General features: G+C 32.7%; 1 protein-coding gene across 1 annotated transcript; it reads right to left on the bottom strand.

Moving 5' to 3' along the window:
* Positions 1 to 1,576: 1,576 nt before the first annotated feature.
* On the bottom strand, positions 1,577 to 18,500 carry LOC142320838 (dynein light chain Tctex-type 5-like). Its single transcript, XM_075358813.1, has 2 exons — positions 18,054 to 18,500; positions 1,577 to 1,876 (listed from the first exon to the last, which is right to left on the bottom strand). The coding sequence occupies exons 1-2, from the start codon at positions 18,236 to 18,238 to the stop codon at positions 1,711 to 1,713; spliced, it is 351 nt and encodes a 116-aa protein (XP_075214928.1). The 5' UTR covers positions 18,239 to 18,500; the 3' UTR covers positions 1,577 to 1,710.
* Between the last annotated feature and the right edge of the window lie 2,624 nt (positions 18,501 to 21,124).

Here is a 21,124-nt window from a genome sequence, read left to right as displayed (position 1 = left end):
TATTGATCAAAATATTTTGAGTAAGCAGGCAATAAAATGTTGTGCAACAGAAGCTGGGCTGGTAAGACGAATATTGAAAATGAACCTCACACCGGTTGTCCAGTTTCCTTGATTGATGAGAAGCATCAAAAGGAAGTGAGTGAATCTATTCAAAGTGCCTGGCGCATCGCACAACAATGCATCACCACCCCAGACTGGCATATCCTTTAAAGAATGAGTCGAACACATTATTGCACAACTGGGCTAATGTAAAATCTGTTCACGGTGGGAAGCATGCAAAACACAGAAGAGAAAAAATAACAATAAAAGGAATGTTAAAATTTGAATATATTTCACACCCTCCATATTCACCGCATTTGGTGCCGTGAAATTTCAATTCTTTTCACAATTAAAGAACAATATTAAGAGTATTCATTTCAACATGGATGATGAACTGAAGGATGCAGTGAGGTTGTAAATCAAGGAAATATGACCAGCATTCTTCATCAACAGAAGACTGGTTCACTGTTGGGAGAAATGTGTAGCTGTAAATGATAACCGTGGATAAATTAAGTGAGTTTTTGTATCAAATAAAATCTACTTTTATAGCATATTTGTTTCATTTGTGAATTATAAGCATTTGTCCATTACATCTGAGCCACCCCTTGTACATATATATAGTTAAAGTGTTTAATAAAACACAAACATTTATATTTATATATATATACACACAACTCATTTATATATACATCCATAACTAAACAAAATACACCAGCAACAACATCAACTGATGATGCCAGGATGATAAAAGCTTACAGCACCAGTCATTGAATATAATTATGGAAGTAATAGAAAATATGTTTGAATATTAAGACATGTTTGAATATTTTGTCTTATAAAATTTTATTTGGTTTGATATTTAAAAATGTTATAGTTCTGAATAATTTTTACAATCAAGTATCATGAACAAAAACTTAGCAAATTTTATAAATACAACTTACATTTTAATTTTTATCACGTATATGAATTTTTGGGCTTATAATTTTTTAAAAGAGTGCAACAGTATTTGTTTGAAACTTCATGCTTTATATTATATGCAGAGAGTAATTCATTATAGAAGAATAAATAATAAAGGCAAATAATGGCTTGTATTTTATGTTGGTGCCACACTATCCAGTTACTTTGGGAAGTGTTCGGTAGAACATTTTTGGAAAGGGTTGCATTTAACTGAAACGTTAATTTATAAACAAGTAATACTTAGAATTTCAAAATTAAAACTTATTCATTATTATGTTGTTAAGACCCACAGTACACAATAATCAATTTGAGAACAATGATTTTAATTTAACCCTCAGGAATTACTTGAACTAAGTTTCAAAAAATAATTGTAACTGTATTATACTCTATAATTACAGGTTTTGTGATTTTAGACTATTAACATGTACTCCACAATTTTAAGAAACCAGTTTTTATTACATTTTTAAATCAATACTGTTGGGCCACTATTGTCGCTTTTTTTTTGTTATTACAAAATAAACTTATTAAAATGTTACAGATTTTCTTTGTAAAAAAATAAAAATATTTAATAATAAACTTTTTTATTTTTTATCAAATTATACATTTTTACAATAATTACCAGACTATTTTAAAACTCTTTCTGTGACTGGAATTAAAAAATAAATATCACTTATTTAATAATTATTTAAAATATATTTATAAAATAAATTTAAATTATTCATAATAAAGGCCAAAAACAGCTCCAGATATTAAAAAGTATTTATTTTCCATTCTATAAGTAGCACAGTTATCTCTTTCAGGATCCCATAGAAATTTTGCTAGCGTTTTCACACTTTGCCTATTTTTTTCACATATCTGAACCACACAGACTAGTTTATATCTGTAAACAAATGAAAAAAATTAAAATCATAAAATTCCAAATTTTTTATTCTAATTAATAGTATTTGTTTGCAATTGCCCACTTAATCATGCATTGTAAAAACGTGCTGACAAACCTTCCTTTTTACTGTAACTGTTCTTTTATTTATTTGACATGGTTCCTGTTATTTCAAAATTCACTGAAATAGGTAGATTGAATTTCACGAATACAAATTCCCTTTTCTTGTTCTTCTAAAATTCTGTTCTCTGGAGTCGTTCATTGGAAGACAATTCATTATACATATTCATACGATAAATTTTCACTTTATCTGGTTTGTTATATAATTTTGATGATTATCTCTTATTACTATGTAATCTATGACTTTCTACAAATTCTATACATTAACAAAATTTTTGTTAATGTTATATTCAATAATTAAAGGGACAAACTGATGTAGAAATGTAAATAGTTTGTAGGAGGAGTTTTGTACGTTCATGACTAAGTTGGCATCACTGGGAAAAGCTGAGAACAGCTCACAAAAGGCTATAAACAAAAGTTGTTTTGTTTATAACCTCAATACTGCATTTAACAATGGTGTGTCCACTCGAAGTTTCCACATTAATTGAACAACGTTCAGTGATCTGTTTTTTTGCTTTCTGAAGGTGAAAAATCGTCTAAAATCTTTTCTCAAATGATTTTACAGTATGGTGAAATTTTATAAGTGGGTAGAACAGTTTAAAAATGGTTGAACCTCAGTGACTGGTGAGCAACATCCTGGCTGTCCAGTTGAAGTGTCAACTTCTTCACTTGAAACCCACATTGATGACATTATTTAAGAAGACCGATGTATTACAGTTGAACATATAGAAAAAACAGTTGCATATAGAAAAAACGTTACTGATAATGTTATGAACTGTGACAGCAGTTCATAATGTTATCAGTAACAAGCTCAAGTACAGCAAAACAAGTGAAAGGTGATCCCAAAAGAGTTAACGCAACATCACAAGGAAACAAGACTCAAAGTATGTACAGACATGAAAGCGAAGGTGACCCTTTTCTAAACAAGATTTTAACGAGTGATGAAATTTGGGTTCACCATTTTGAACCAGAGTCCAAAAGAAGAAAGCATGAAATGGAAGTACACCAACTCACTTGTCCGAAAGAAATTCAGAATGCAAGCATCAGCGGGAAAAATCATGTCTTTTGGGATGCCCAAGGTGTCGTCTTTTGTGATTATTTGGAAAATCAGTGTTCAATAAACGATGTCTACTCAGTCATGCTGATGAAAAAAGTAAAGCCAGTAATGAGAGAAAAACGTTGCAGATCTCAAAGAAAATATTGGTACATGACAATGCTTGTCCTCTCATCACCCAGCTGACCCAAAAAACCATTGGAAAAGTGGGTTGATACTACATTAGAAAAGTGGGCAAGATACTACCACATCCTCCCTGCATTCCAGATTTGGGTCCCTTGGATTTTCATTTGTTTGGTCCACTCAAGGAGGCATTACATGAAAAAAAGTTCAGCAACAATGAGGAGGTCAAAGAATTTGTGGGAAAGTAGCTCAAACAAGACAAAGATTTCTTTGCATCAGGTATAAAAAAACTAGTTCATCATTGGGAAAAATGTATTAATATTGGTGGGGATTATGTTGAGAAGTAGTAAAAGTCTCATTTTGTAAAAATACACAGTTTTTTTCTATACAATTTGTCTCTTTAATTATTGAATGTCCCTTGTCATTTAAAAAAAAATCCCAGAATGAGGTGGATTTCACTGGTGCTAAGTAGGGGATGAAAAAGATTTCTACCTTAATGTTATGAAAAACTTCAAATTTACTCAATACGACAACGGTTGCATGTGAAAAAGTTTCATATGTTTGGCATATGACAAGCCCATCTTACAATTCTAGCAATATTTTTTTTTTTTTTTTTTTTTGTCTTCCTTGCCGTAACAGTTGGTCAAATCAAAAATTGCTTCAGACAAAAGTTTTAGGTAATGTTTAGAGGACTAATGACCTAGGACTTTAAATAGATTTAATGCTGTGCCTATAAAGGAAGATATGATTTTTTGTCTTCAAAACCCCATTTTTTCCACCCCTTGGGCCAGTGGTCAGTGATATCAAAAGACTATACTTAGAAGTTTTAGGCCCTTATCCAAAGAATAGTAGGAACTTTTTTTCTCACAATTTTTTTTTTCAAAAGAGCTTTTGAAAGCTTTACTTTACTTTTAGAAGTAAAGTACTTTGTTATAAAAATTTATTAATATTTTCACTTATATACAAGAGTAACAAAACTTAAAGAATTCTGTGAATTTGTGTTAACAGATTACATAGCAGCACAAGGTTCCTTAGTTTGTTACCTGCAATAGAAAGAATCTTTCTGTTTTTGATGGCCTAATCTTGTGACAAATGCCCACAATTATTATTTGGTTTTTTGAAAATCTAGAAAGTGAACTATTTTTGACATTTTTATATGGTACTCTACAATTATTTAATAATGTAGTTCTGAAATTGGAAGTTAATTCTACCATAGCAACATAAGCATTTCAAACATATTCTGAATTAATTTGTCAACTTCAGGAAAGAAAGAAACTGATAATGTTAGTAAATTTCAATGGAAAAATTTACAAACTGAAAATTCTTGTTCTGATTTAGAAGAGAGTGCACAACTTGTTAATGAAATTATTAAAGATTCCATTAAATATTTATGATCTATTTATCTGAACCAGATAATTCAAAACCAAAGGGTAGGTTGTGGTTCAAGTTCTGAAAAAGTACCAGTCACTACTGAAGAAAAGTGGAAAGCAATTTTTAAGATGTTTCAAAAGACTGATTTTTCATGTTGCAATATTTCTAAAATGGTTGAGTTTGCGATGTCTTTGCCCGGAACATCTACTCCAGTTGAAAGAGTATTTCAATTACGGGAAACATTTGGTTTGCAGAAAAGGGCAGACTTTCAGTCTTTCTGACCCTAGGGCAGACTTTCATTAAACATCTGCTAAATATTAAAATTAATTCAGAACTTTCTTTTGTGAATTTTATGATGTAATTAAAACAAACAAACCATTTCTGAAAAAAGTCATGTCTAGTGAAAATTACAACTGAATTAATAAAGTTTAATGTTTCAGTAAACTGTTAAGACATTTCAAAAATATGTCCTGGGTTGGACCAAAAAAAATATGGTAAGCTTAATAATGACTGTACAGTTTTATGGATGTCAACATTTGCATGGATTTTCAAAAAAAATTTGGGCACACCTTTAAAGAGGTGAAATTATTATTATTATTGTTTTTAAATTATTATTATTATTATAGATAATATTTTGTTATTTGTTCATTCAATAAAAATTAATTATATTCAGCATAAATAATAGGTATAAAGTATATTATAGTAGGCTTTCTAATTTTGCAAACTGAAGGTAATGTTATGTATTCGTGGCGTTGTTTGCAGTAATGCACACACACAGTTAAACATAGTGGCTTGGTAGGTACACAATATAAGAAATAAATGTATGATTTCCATACTTAAATTTATTTTGTTATATCTTTTGTAAATGATTCACCTTGCAGTTATGGAGGTTAAATCACAGTGAATTATTGGTACTTCTGACCCTACTTTATAAAAATACAATTTGCAAAGGTGTGAGAGAAAATAAGAGAGAAAATTATTCTGCCTCCACCAGATGTAAAATAAAATAATTTTATAGTTTTTTTGTTATAATGATCTTTAATAATTCTCGAAGTCGATTTTATGAAAATAAAAATTAAATCATTTTAAGTATTATAATTTTTACTTTCCTGCCTAGCGCTATAGCAGTGTTATAGCTGCAGAAAAGGAAAGTATGGTAATCGGTCCAATTTGGGCAAATGCGGTTTTCAACAGATCTTTACGTTTTGACACCTAAGGAACTGGATGGAAATTTTCTGGGTGTTCATATGAATGTGTGCGTGTTCAGCCTTGCACTACTTATATCTCTATAACTACTGGACCGATTTTGACCAAATTTGGTCAGAATACTTTACTTTTACATACGGGGCATTGATGCCATTAAATTTTGAACGTAAAAGATCATGGGGGTGTGGCTGTAGAGCAAGGTCACCCTCGGTATCGCTTAATTAGGGTATTTTTTCATAGCGCATTTGTTAACAATTAAAATCTAATAATATTTCCAAAAAAGGTTTTTGCAAAATCGCACCCACCACGCTAAAAAGCGCTCTAAATAAACTAGCAGCTAAGCGGGTCATTGTACCCCTGTCTCCGCAAGGAGCGCTAGTGTAGCACTGACGTGCAGCTGCTGTAGACTTCTGCTATATTGCGACGTCACAATGAGAGGTGGAATGGAACAAATGAATAATAAAGTATAAAGTGTCCACTAGTACAGCCACACTCACGCGAATGAAATGCGGTGTAAAAAACTAACTCGTCTCGCTGGATTTTGAACTCGATCTCCCGTTCAATCGGGTAACTGTTGCCCTAAACCTCACTGAATTAAATAAACGAAAAAATATTATATTTAAGTATAACGATAAATGTTTTAAATTGTGTGTTTAAGCCGTGCATCAAAAAAGAAACCGCTTAGCGGAAAGTCCTACAACTGTGTTGTCAGCTTGTGAAATAATATAATTTTATGAAAAAATATTGTAAGAACTGAAATGAAAGTAATTTGCAAAATTCCATTTCTTTATTAAATTCCCCCTAATGTAACAGTTACTTCTGATAAACTGTTCTAAATTTTTATGTAAATACATATACAGTATTATAAATAAATATATAGCTGATTTTGTAATGTCATGGATTAGATACTGGGCATAAATTATAATTATTGTGCATCCATTTTGACTGCTGCATATCCAGTATTTTTATATATTAATACCGATCGTTTAACTGACACTATTGTACAATATATATATATATATATATATATATATTCAATTTGTATGATTTTTTTGTGGTATTTCTGGTACTGGCACGGTTTATGGGGTATCTTGGTGACATCTCTATCATTCATCTAGAGATTACGGATTTGAACCCATGTCAGATATGGCATTTTTTCATACCTTATAAAAATGTACTATCTATTAGTAGCCGTTATAATTTTTTTTTTTTTTTTTTTGTCTTCAGTCATTTGACTGGTTTGATGCAGCTCTCCAAGATTCCCTATCTAGTGCTAGTCGTTTCATTTCAGTATACCCTCTACATCCTACATCCCCAACAATTTGTTTTACATACTCCAAACGTGGCCTGCCTACACAATTTTTCCCTTCTACCTGTCCTTCCAATATTAAAGCGACTATTCCAGGATGCCTTAGTATGTGGCCTATAAGTCTGTCTCTTCTTTTAACTATATTCTTCCAAATGCTTCTTTCTTCATCTATTTGCCGCAATACCTCTTCATTTGTCACTTTATCCACCCATCTGATTTTTAACATTCTCCTATAGCACCACATTTCAAAAGCTTCTAATCTTTTCTTCTCAGATACTCCGATCGTCCAAGTTTCACTTCCATATAAAGCGACACTCCAAACATACACTTTCAAAAATCTTTTCCTGACATTTAAATTCATTTTTGATGTAAACAAATTATATTTCTTACTGAAGGCTCGTTTAGCTTGTGCTATTCGGCATTTTATATCGCTCCTGCTTCGTCCATCTTTAGTAATTTTACTTCCCAAATAACAAAATTCTTCTACCTCCATAATCTTTTCTCCTCCTATTTTCACATTCAGCGGTCCATCTTTGTTATTTCTACTACATTTCATTACTTTTGTTTTGTTCTTGTTTATTTTCATGCGATAGTTCTTGCGTAGGACTTCATCTATGCCGTTCATTGTTTCTTCTAAATCCTTTTTACTCTCGGCTAGAATTACTATATCATCAGCAAATCGTAGCATCTTTATCTTTTCACCTTGTACTGTTACTCCGAATCTAAATTGTTCTTTAACATCATTAACTGCTAGTTCCATGTAAAGATTAAAAAGTAACGGAGATAGGGAACATCCTTGTCGGACTCCCTTTCTTATTAGGGCTCTTTTTACTTTCTTCATCATTAGCATTCTTATATTTTCTACGTTCATCCATCAGCTGCAATATATCGTCTGAAACCCAAGGTTTTCTACCAGTTCTCTTTATTCCGCCTAAGTTTGCTTCTGCTGATTTAAGAATTTCCTTTTTAACATTCTCCCATTCTTCTTCTACATTTTCTACCATATCTTTTTTACTCAGACCTCTTGCGATGTCCTCCTCAAAAATCATCTTTACCTCCTCTTCCTCAAGCTTCTCTAAATTCCACCGATTCATCTGATAACTTTTCTTCAGGTTTTTAAACCCCAATCTACATTTCATTATGACCAAATTATGGTCGCTATCAATGTCTGCTCCAGGGTAAGTTTTGCAGTCAACGAGTTGATTTCTAAATCTTTGCTTAACCATGATATAATCTATCTGATACCTTCCAGTATCGCCTGGCTTTTTCCAAGTGTATATTCTTCTATTATGATTTTTAAATTGGGTGTTGGCAATTACTAATAGATTAGGCAATAGGTTGGCAATCTACGTTATAGATTAGTGGTCTTTTTTTTGTATAACTAAAAATTAATAATTTGTACGACGATTTCCTTGCATTTAGCTCACTTGTATGCATTTCTTAAAAATTTATTTTGTTAATAATTAAAGGTAATTATGAAATAAATTAAATAGGATACAGACAAATTTAATACTCTACTGTGATAAAAAATGAATAAAATCCCATGTAGAAATAACTCTCGCTAAAAGTACGTAAAACATTTTGTTTTGTTTCAACATAAAGAAAAATCAGGCTGTGTTACTCAGCGTCTGTATTTTGTAATAAGAGATAATAATTCAACAAACATTTGATAACGGATCATCTTTTCTATCCACAAGATTTTAACACCCTTCTCGACATTTACGAGCATACATTGTTTAAAAAACGCTCTACATCCTGAGGTATTTTCTTACTATTTTTATTTTAAGCTATGTTTTCTTATTGAAAATCTTCCAATTTGACATAAATAAATCTTTTATTCTGATGAATACGTATTAATACGTTTTATAGATCTCAACAGTAACGGATAGGCATGCTACTCTGTAGATAAAAATAGCAACTGACTCGCCATCTGCCTGGACGGATAAAGGGAAATCAGAATTAAAATCTTGATCAGAGCAGCAACACAAAATACACAATTAATAATAAAATAAAAAAAGCTGGCAAAAATTTGAGTAATTTTCCGCGCTTTGCTCTTGACAGGTTTTTTATTTCAAATTTGCCGTACGGTTTATAATAATAATAATTAATTAAACGATATTTAGAATGATGTAAGATCTAACTACTGTAGGATTGAGAAAAATATTAAAATTTTTCACTCAGATTACAACCTGTTAATCAAATGTCATTTTTACATTAAAATTATGCGATATTGATAAAAGAATAATTAAGAAAAAAATTTAAATTCTTAGTAAAAAAATTTGTCCCAGTTGACATTCCAATCCCGTAGGGGGAAGACACCCACCTTGCGACGTTACCGGTCGCCCCATCACCCCTCTGTTCCGAGCCCTGAGGGGCTTTACCCGGAGGTCGTCTTTAGAGCCTTTAACTGATTACATCTCACAGTCATCAGCCAGGCTTCGCTTGGGATGCCACCGATGTAAATGCCTCGGCACACATTGGTATCGGTAAAATACAAATCAAATTTTGCCTTCGTGTACGCCTCAAACGGACATCTTCACATCCAACCTAACACGATTCTCTCAAACTAACTGACCGAAACTGCGGAAGCGCGAACTCCACGCTTAGTGCAGATTTGATAGCACCGTTCGTGACTGAATGTCTCAGAAAACAAACAAGTTGAAAGTTAAATCGTGCTACACCCGTATCGATCAAAATTATGTTTTACGCAATATAGAAATTCAGACCTACATCCAAATCGGTCTACCAATTTAGGTCACCTAACAAGGGGAACGTAATCTCATTCCGGTCCGCGCAGGACCCGGGGACAAACCCTGCACCCCCACCCAGACCCATCAGGGAGTCTCGCGCGCTATTATAAAGTCAAAACGGGGCGTCGTGGCTTCGTTCCGTCGGTGGCGGAAGAAAGCCACGCCCCCGGTCGCACGGGCTACCATACCCCGGCAGCGCGGACACCCCCACCAGAGGATCCCCAAATCGAATCGCAAACAACACCGATATAACTATCCCAGTTGACTCCCCTTTTTTAATTTTATCCAAAATTTAATGCCAATATTCGTAACAAAGAAATATTTTGAGTCGTTTTCGAAGAATTAAGGTTGAGCCAGGCCGAAGATATTAATAATAAAAATATATTATTAATATATGACACACATATCTACTTCGTACATCTTTCGGAAATTTCTATGGTTTATTTTTGACTCAGGCGGTAGTAAAACGTCGACATTCGTAAAAAACCGATATAGAAATTTTGGACCATTCTGTATATTGTAGCTTTTTAGCTGTAGCTGCTATATAGCGGCAATAGAGCTCTACCCGAGAAAACAAAAATAGAAATAATTAAATTCCATAATAACTATTTAATACATAAAGATATTGTCGCGCTTCGACAAGGATATTGAAAGATTAACACGCATAAAAATGTCCTATAAATACAATTTATTAGCCTCAAATATATAAAATAAAATAGATAATATAATAAATATATAAAATAAAATAGTATTCAAATTAAAAACAAAATTGATTTAATGAAAATTAAATTATAAATACCAAAATACAGTCCGATTTAGTAAAAGCTTTATAATGACTAACGGAAACTAATATTGAATTAACAATAGAAAAATCATATAATTCACTTTCTGGAAGTATTATTTACTTTTGCTGTGTATAAAAGAACTACGCTAGAGCTGATGGAAGAAACCCCCAACACGAAGGAACCGTAATAAGAAAACAAAGGATACAACCACACAAAACGAAACGGAAGAAGGAAAAGCGAAATGACAGGACTAGAAAAGACGGTGTCGGGTTCACCGGGAAATTGCCCAGCAAAGTCCCATCCGTTCCATTCTGATCCACTCCATTCCCTCTGACTCAACGAGATGTTAATTGCATATACCGAGTGAAGTTTGTGTGGCTTCCCTGCAGCAAACGAGTTGTCATCGACAAAGGACCTGTAGGGAGAGACTGAGGTTCCGAACATCCATGACATTTCTACTACTCCAAACCCCACGCCAAGACCAAGTGCAACATGTAGTTTGCACATCTGCCACACCAAACCGGCTACGCAATCTGTTTAAAAGCTCTTACTTAATGTATTGTTGATCGTGGTTTGTTTACTATTGTCAAGTCGACCTGCTTCAGAAACTATTTCGGCATCGATTATCCAAGCCGTCTTGCTTGAGATCGCCCACTGAAGTATTGTAAACGTGCTTCCTTTCGACCTTGAATTCTTTAATACTCAATACACTGGACACGACTCCAGCAATGGCATCATGACGGGTTAATGCGACCTCCATGATTTCGAAAACACTGCTGAATGTCATGAACCGCAGTCTCGGTTGCAGGGCAAACAGCCCTGCATCGGATGTTTAATGAAGAACGTCCAACTCCCTAGGATGTTCTGACAAGGTTAGGAAAGGCATGGATCCAAGAGCGGATGAACTGAATAAAATCTCGACCCGAGGTCGCCCAAGACAAAGCCCGCAGCCAGGCGGTGGAAGAAGACATCTGAACTGTTTCCTTCAATTCACGACCGTCAACAGACTGATAGTTATGCCGTCCAAAAAGAGCGTAAAAAATTCCCCGAGGTCAACAGCCGACACCCACGTGACAGCAAAGAAGAGAGACCGTCAACAGGGAATCAGCCGCAGCCCTGGCAGGCGGCGATCAAATCTGTTGTTCATTCTAATATGAATGAATAAAATAAAATCACTTTCATTCCTGTTCACAAATAATTCGCCGAACAGCTTTTTGTTTTCAACCGCTGTCCAAAACGCAATACTCGTGACGTTCTTTTCATTCGTTGTTACCGAACAATTACTTTTAACGCATTTAACTTGAAAAACTAGTAACTGTCTTCCGCTGGTCCCCGGCAGTAATTTTACACTCCTGACCTGCAGTACTAGTACCCGGCCCGTCCTTTTGATTGTTCAGGGACCTTCTATGTGCGCAATTTGTAAGTTTTTCTATAAGTCATGTTCTAGAAAAAAATCTCTTCGTCGTTCCTTCTAGAATCTTCTTTATTATTTATTTTCTATCACTTTCATCTTTCCGGAAGCTTCTGTACTCGTTACAATATCAAATGAATGTAATATAATATATGAAGTTACTAAATATAAAAAACAAAATTTAGAAGACATTAATAAAATTTATTTGAGCGTATATTTATTTACTCGCCCAACAGATATGGAAAAAATACAGGATTTTTAAACAATTATTTAAAATTACGAATAAAACAATGACACCTCATTTCTTCAAATGTTTCGATAAACAACTGAGATATGGCTAATATGGATTGCAAAAATTACGCAATCTGACAATTTTGTGCCTGTTATTTTATTAATGACGATAGAAATAATAATTATTTTTAATCCACTTTAGGAATGTCAGCCATATCTCGGCGGATGTTTGCCAATCTTTTTGAACAAATGAGGTGTGGTTTTTTCACAATGAAAGGCTTAAAATTTTACCTAATAAAATATACAATTCGAAAAGAATAATATTTATGGATTTATTAACCGTTCAAAAATTTAACGGCCGCCATCTTTTAATCTCCAAAGGTAAAATTTTCAAATACTTTTTACCTTTGAACAAACCTTAATCTTTTAAACAATTTTTATTTAGCGATGCTTGTTCCACCGTAACAGCTCAACGGCTGACCGTTTTATATATATATATGGTTAAGTAAATTTTAAAAAATCTATCAGATAAACAAGTCTTTTAATAACTCGCATCTGAACGCTTCATCTAAACGATTCGGAAACCTCTATTTTCATACGAGTGAAGTTGTGCAGCTAGTGTTTTTACACGACTTCCTAAAACGGAGTGCATTGTATTTAGGGTGTGTGTATTAAACAGACAAATAACTGCACAGCAAAAACGGTTTATTAAATAAATACAATTTTTTGTCTACTTTTTCACATAATCCCCACCAATTTCTCGGCACTTGTCCCAACTTTTTACGAGTCCTCGTATCTCCTCAGCGAAAAATTCCTTAGCTTGATTTCGAAGCCGGTTTTGTACTTATTTCTTTAACTCTTCGTTGTCGTTGAACTTGATGCCAAACCGATAAAAATCCAAAGGAGCAAGGTCAGGGCTGCAAGGAGGATGAGGTGGGAGCTCACAACCCACTTTGACGATAGTTTCCAGCGTCAGTTGTGACATATGAGGTCGGGCGTTGTCATGAAGAAGTACGCTTTTCCTCTGACATCCCGGACATTTCCTCTTCAACGCGGGCTTGACTTTGTTGTCAATCACGGCTGAATACTTATAGGCTGTTGATAGTGCATCGCTTCTCCAAATAATCACAGTAAATCGGTTCACGGGCACTCCAAACAGACGGTTAATATGACCTTACAGGCCTACGGTTGTTTTTTGAACTACTTACCGACAGGTGATTCAGGGTGTTTCCATGCTTTGACGCATTTTATTCGATAAAGGGCTTACCTTTACCTTAGTTAGTCCGGCAAACACTGCCTTCGTCGTTTGCCTTAGTAAGCTAAGGTATATAGATTGGTATGGCCGTAAAAATTTAAGGTACTTTTATGGGATTTTACAGCCACTGTAGAGTGGAGTAAAAGTTGGACAGAATTTCATTATAGTTAATATACAAAAAAATCGTTTATCAAAAAATGAATTTGACGCGTTCAAGCGCTTTCAGAATTAATTTCCATCCTCAGGAACTCACATTATTCGTCGTATTTGTAAAAATAATTAAACATTTTTAATTAACATATGAAGTTTTAATTATTGTTACAAATATGACGAATAATGTGAGTTCCTGAAGATGGAAATTACTTCTGAAAGCGCTTGAACGCGTCAAATTCATTTATTGGTAAGCGTTTTTTTTTTTTTTTTTTTTTTTTTTTTTGTATATTAACTATAATTATATACTTATACCGACGGGACACGCTTAACAAAATTATGAGAATTTCATTTTTCCGTGGGAATAAGTTGGTACCACCGAGTGTTAGTCTGTTTGTTAGTCTGTTTGTGGCAGAGAGAAGACACGCCGTACGAAGTTTCGTCAATTCTCCTTAATAATTTGCGGTAAGTTTTGTTTTTCAGTTAGAAATAAAACTTTTGCTTACAGGAACTAATTTTAAGCGTCTAAGTTAACGACATTACAGCGATATGTAATCTTGCCGATTACATATCGCTGTAAATAACAAAAAGGCTATTCTACCGTACAGTCAATGTTGCCCTTTTCGCTCACAGATCGCAGCACCGATCAAACGACGAAATAGTCTAGTCTGGGGCAAAAGTTCGCACAGGGCAATGGGACAAGAATTCGCGTTGCCCCGTTGTTTTTTTTTTTTTTTAATTATAAAATACACAAAGACGTTTTAATTATGATTTCATTGTTTAAGATGAATTGCTAAATATTAATGTGTAACTAACCGTATTATTTTCGTTTTATTTTAGCAATTGCAAAAGAAAAACCGACTGAAGGCCCTGCTAAAAAAGATGCTTTAAGATGCCACACAAAAGCTGGGAAATTCAAGAAGATGAATTGCCAAAGACCTAAGAATAAATGATACAGCTCTAAGGAAACAATTGAAATCTGAGTTTTAGACTTTAAATGGGTTTTATTGTCGTATGATATTTCTTGGCAAAAATTATTCAATTCATTCATTTAAGTAATCATTAGTACCGGGTGACCGAGCTTCGCTCTAGTTTTTTGTGATTTTATTTATTATGCGTTTTTTGACAACTGAAATAAATTAAATATTCAGAAGACGTATTACTATTGTGCAGAGGAATAAATGTGATTCGCAAGTATTATTTAATAGATCAATAAAAACCGATTATGACAGTAAATAATGTTATATCTATTAATGAATGAAAATGAGCAGTTACCTAGTATAATCGATTGCTGGCATCCAGAAACCTCTATATCAAAACATCGTTGGAGCAGTTTCCAAAAAAATATTTCATACAGACACAGATAGCTCGCCTAATAGTGCAGGATATAAACCGTGAATGGGCTTGTAGAAACCTACAATATTACCCTGCTAATTCCCTATACTTTATCTAGCTCCTTGTTTAACTTTACCAAACGCAATAACTCCAGCATCCTTTTAATTAAGAAACTAAACTTGCAGGTAAAGAGCGTACCTTAAATCTTCTAAAAAGACACCAAATTTTCCCCACGAACTCACTCAAGAACAAATTTTGCTCGAATTATGGGCTTCAATAAGATCCACGTAGATGTATTTCCTAAGAATCTGAAAGAGCTCATCGCCGAATCTATAACATTGATAAGTCGGGTATCAATACTGTACTGACAAAGCTCCTAAAGTACTGTCCACCTGAGGGAAAAAATGTGTTAACAAATTGTTCTTTGCTGAGAGAGGATCACAGCAGCCACAAAATGCAGTCTCTAGATAAATGCTTGTTCAAACCCTTAAAAAGTACTTTTCTCAAACGTGTAACAAACGGTTACTCAGTCACTCTTGGCGAGTAATTACCCGGCATCAAGAAACCGAGCTGTCTGGTGAGGCATACGAAAGAGCAGCAAAAATTGGAAAGGGTACTGCTGGCTTCAAGTCTTATGGAATTTATTCCTTAAATCCTCATATTTTTATCGAAGATGATTTTCTTCCTAGCTCTGTGACAGACCAAACAATTTTAGAAGAACTAACGATGAAACTGATCAATATGAAGCTGTTGATACATATGGTGAGTTGCAACCGGCACCCTGTAATACAATTAACTAAAGTGAACGAATAACACGTAGCAAAAAAATGGCTGCTTCAGTCAAAAAGTGGAGTCCTTCGTAAATTATTCCATTCCCTAAAAGAAGACTCACAACAAAGAAAAATTAAAAATCCAAGGTCGAAAAATATTAAAATTTCTAATTTTCAAAAAACCGATTGTTTGAAAATAAACGGAAAAAATTATGAGCTGAAAATGAGCAGTTAAAAAACAATTGCAAAATTTGAGAAATTTAAATGAGTTCCAGACAGTAACAAGAAAAAAAACAAATCTGTAAAAAATTGTTTGATATAAGAGAAAACCTCCAACAATGCTTCTTCTGATGCTACGAAGAATATAAAGAACCTCCAAATGAAGACTGGATCAAATGTTCTTCATGCGAGGAATGGTGGCACAATGCCTGCTCCAATTTTGAGTTTTATATATACATATATTTGAATTAGAATTATTTAAACCTATATTTGAAATGCAGGTTGCATTTCAAACTTTTGCCCCACCTATGGGGCAAAAGTTTGCATTTTGATACGTTTTTGAAAAAATTTTTTTTCATAGTTTTAACTTAAATAAATAATTATTACTTTGTTATTTAATGAAACACGAAGATGTAATAGTGTACCTAAGAAAGTTTGAATATTTTCAAACTATTCCTTTTTAATTTACATAAATTAAATTCACACCTTACGTACGACCTCTTGCCCCACTATATTCATGAACTTCGTATGATATAACATAACCTCTAATTATGTTGATGCCATTATTATGTTAATTAAACACGCTTAGCGAGCGTATGTTTTATTATTAATATAAGCTATATATTTAACTTTAATTATTCGAGGTTAGCGAGCGTAGAATACGTTGATATACGTACGACTCGCCAGAACACGGAATCAACCAAACATACTCTCGCTAACCTCCTCTAAATGACAGGTTACGTTGATATCGTACGAAATCCGGTACAGTAGTGGTGGGATAATCCTCTGAAGTATTATCTGAACGGTAGTTACCGGAGGCTAAACAGGAAAAAGAAATAAGAGAAAGTGGTGGGAAAAACGATTCTTTTTCAGGAGTCGATTCGATTCTCAGAAAGGATTCGTAAAAAAGAATCGTTGTCCGATTCAACTATTTTTTCCCTTGTCACCAATACCAATACTGTAAACTCTAATAAGCAAGCTCTCTTTCTCTTCTTCACCAATGTTTAGCGGTTCAACACTCTTCATACTCCTGTTCGACTCAACTGATAAATACCTACTAATGTCTTCGATTCTTCTCTTTTCATCTCTTTAAGAAAGATTGCTATGAATCGAATAGAATTCTAATAGAAAAAAGATTTGATGTCCTACCGCCTATTCAATTCATTGTTGAGAATCGTTAATAGAATCGGTTTCTTCCCGCAAACCGATTCTCGATTCTTTCCTTGAGTACAGAGAATAGAATCGAAGGAACGACCCGTTCACAATTCTTCCCATTACTACATTACAGTGGCTGTGAAATTCCGAAAAAGAACTAAATCTAACCTTAATCGAATAAAGCATTGAACATTTCCATAAAATGCAAAATCTGCACCGTTTACACTATTCCGTATTTTAATATTTTAGATAAAATTAATCTTAAACCCTAATGTAACGTTTATAGCAAATGAAATAACGATTAATAGCGTAACTACAATAGATTGGTATTTCAAAAAATTACATAACAGCGAAAAGGAGTCGTAAGTTAATTTTTAATCTTTACTGAATCTCTGTTGACCCACATATTCTGACTCGTTCTAATTAATACAATTTTCTGGCAGTTACAAGTGTAAACACAACTTTTTATGTACTACAGCGTATATTATTAATTCACTAACAAAGAATGTAGCTATTTATGATAGCCAAAGATTTTTTGAGGTAATTGATTTTTCATTTGTTTGACAATGAATTATAAAATAATAAAAATGCACCTATCATTTTCCTAATTAATGTAGTTTAATAATTATTGCTAACACTTTTGATTTTATTCGATTAAATTACATTTCTAAATTAATTTGGTGTTAATTTTCCATTTCAAGATTGTGATTTTAAGAAATTAATAAAATATTTAAGTAAGGTATCATTTATTTACTTTATACAACAAAAACAGATTGACGCCATTAAACAGTTATTAATTTTGCCTGATCGTAACCTTCGAATGAAAGCCAGATACGATAGAAGCATATTTTTTATTAGTACAGTACTACTTAATTTATAAAATAATTAACGTTTACTTAATCTTAACACTTACTTTTAAATAAAAATTTATTTTACCTTTCAAATCCAAGAGCTTTAACTTTAGTACGTATTTCACTAGCCAACTGAACACAAAGTTTACTTATAGCTCCGGGTTCGTAAACCATCTCATCCATTTCCGATAGTTTAAATACATCTCTAATGATCATATACACAGATTCTTTCCGAAAAGGATTTTTTGAATCGAGCCGGTAACTATTCATGTGCTTAATTAACTAGAAAAAAAAGATGAAAACATATTTTGAATAATAAGAGTTGAAAGTAGATTATTAAATCGATACTAATTTAAAAATACATTGATCCTGTCGCAGTCGGTTTTAAATAAGACTTGAACGAAATATGGGTCGCCGTACCAGGTAATTCTTCACTCCGACCGCTCTTCCGTAATTTTTTAGAACTTTCTACCTACGTCATTACATTGTCATAATAAACAACGTTTCGCGCCGGTGAACACAATGTTTAGTATACCCGTACCTTCTTATTCCAGTTTCGGTTAAGATATTGAAAAAAAGAATTATGTTGAATCATAATTCAACATAGGCTATTATTCTGAAAGTCTATAAATAAATCACACAACTGCATTACATCTATTTTGTTATTTATCGTATTTAATATTCATCTTAATTACACGGTGTTAAGTCGTTCAGGGCCCTTTGCCTTCAGCCTTCTTTAATTGAAAATTAATTTATTTGTTTTTTTGTTGTTTCTAATAAAAAAATGTATGGTAATGAATTAATATTAACGTACAGTAAAAAAAGAGCATGATACTTTATTTTCAGAATATATTAAGTTTTTCAAAATAAATAAGTTTTTTAAGGATGTGTAAAAAAGCCTATCGTCAAGAACCCTTACCTGTAACTCTCTTTGATAAATGAAAATAAAAATATGAAGAAAAGTTTGTACTTCTACTAAATATGGAATTATAACCATTCTTTTCAAAAAGTCCATTTTTAGAAATCAATGCTTGACAGTTTTGGGTTCGTTTGATAACAAAAGTTTAACGTCTCTCATAAGTAACATAAAATTATATTTGAAAAATAAAAATCTCTAGGAAAAAATTTAACTTTTGTGTAGATAATTCTCTCTCTACAGCCTTTTTATTGTTAGTGTTAAAGTATTTTGCACATCATGCTACACTGAAACTGGCATGAAATGTTAATAATACGGTGAATGAAATGTATATATCTTTTAGAATAAAATATTTTTTGGAGGATAACAGTTCCTCATAACCGATTTAATACAAAACAAAACTATAGGATGTCTATAATCTTCAGCTCTCTTATATTAATTCTATTCTTAGAAACCAGTCAAAAAATATCTTAAGTGGGAGTCCAGATTGGAGGTAATGAGAATATTCATACTCTTTTATTTGCATATGACCAAGTGGTGCCGACTAAGAAAGATGTAAAATATATGAAAGCATATGGGGACCAGATGTGAATATTAAAAAAAAAAAAAATTAGTTGACGAATTTAAATATCTGGGTTTTATTCTATCAGCAGTCAGGGAAGGGCAGATGCTTACTGCTACTTTGGAAAAAGTTGGTGACACAGAGCTATTAATCTTAAAGTTTATGGAATGTTCACACATCAAATAATATAGAGAAGAGGACCTTCACTCTTTTGTTGAAAGTTGTTCCGCACATGGACCTGAATTATGGACTCTTTCTCAAAGACTTAAGTAGAATGACTGCTATATAGATGTTAAATGAGGAGAAATAAAGATATAAAAAGCATAAAATCTGAAACAATATTATACTAATATATTTGAAGGAAATATATACAAAATTCTGATGAAATGATTCTGCCTGCACATGTAATAAAAGGTTGGTAAAGAGTAAGTTAACTTTTCCAGAAAATCTGACATCAATGGCCAACATTCAGAAGTCACCATAGATAAAATACGGTTATTTCAGATTAAAAATATCAAGTAAAACAATAACTGTTAAAAAAAGACAAATACAATTTAGCTTATTATCTCTCACTATAAATGTAATTTTCCAAGTACAGAACCAAAGTGATATACTACTAATATTATAATGTAATACAAATCATTTAATTAGTATCAGAATGAGACTGAGTTCAGAAACAACCAAAACAAAAGAAGGGTTTTTTGTCTCCATTCCTATATACCTTTATAAGGATTTGAATAAGACCAAACAACCAAAAAGCATCTTAGCTATTTAAAGGGCATTAGATTAGGTAAAAAAAAATTACCTATCCTTTGAGTAAAATTTTAAGATACAGGAACCATAATGACCATATCTCCCTGTCCCCTGAATCGCTTGTGACCAAAATTAAGTGGCACCAAAGCCTCATATACAGAAATCATCGACCAAATTTCTTCCAAATCTTAAAGTCTGAATACATCAAACAAAATATAGGCAAACATAAATACACACACAGATGTGTATATACATCCTTTTAATATATTTCAATGCTAAACTTGTGTTTTTGGTCAGAGGGGTCATGAAACACTACAATTTGCAAAAACTCCAACTTACAAAATTTGACTTTATAAAAGATATGTTGTTACTTGTCTGTATATATTTCTGCTCCCTTGATAAAGTACATAATTATTTTATTGTAATCAAACAATCGTGGGTTATATAGCATTTTATATGTTATTTGTAAATTTAAAAAATATGTAGTTACATTAGTCTTCAAAAAACAAAGGTTTTCTATTACAATAAGGTGAATATGCCTTACTTATTGTTATGCCGATTTCACATCTGCCAACTAAAATTGATGATTTAGTATATTATCAATTTTAGTTACATGAATTTTAAGAAAATCTGTTTTTTAAGGAATTATATAGCCTATAGTATGCTATTATCTTACCTAATATCTTCTTTTCTTTAGTTTCTTCTCCATTCAGCATCTGGAATCTTCCTTTTCAGTCACCAACAGTAATCTATAAGCATATTCAAGCTCCATTTTGCCTGGTAGCATGTTTCCATCATTGATATACATCCTGGTAAAAGTGTTTACAGTACTCATCACATCGTTGAGTGGAATAGTCTAAATACTAATGCAACTTATTTTTTAGACATATTGCATCCTAACCTTTTTATAGTTTTAAAGTTCACT

Source organism: Lycorma delicatula, chromosome 3, assembly GCF_047948215.1.
Source record: "Lycorma delicatula isolate Av1 chromosome 3, ASM4794821v1, whole genome shotgun sequence".
Classification (NCBI taxonomy): domain Eukaryota; kingdom Metazoa; phylum Arthropoda; class Insecta; order Hemiptera; family Fulgoridae; genus Lycorma; species Lycorma delicatula.
Note: the sequence above shows the minus strand (reverse complement) of the source record. Positions and strands in the feature narration are given on the sequence as shown.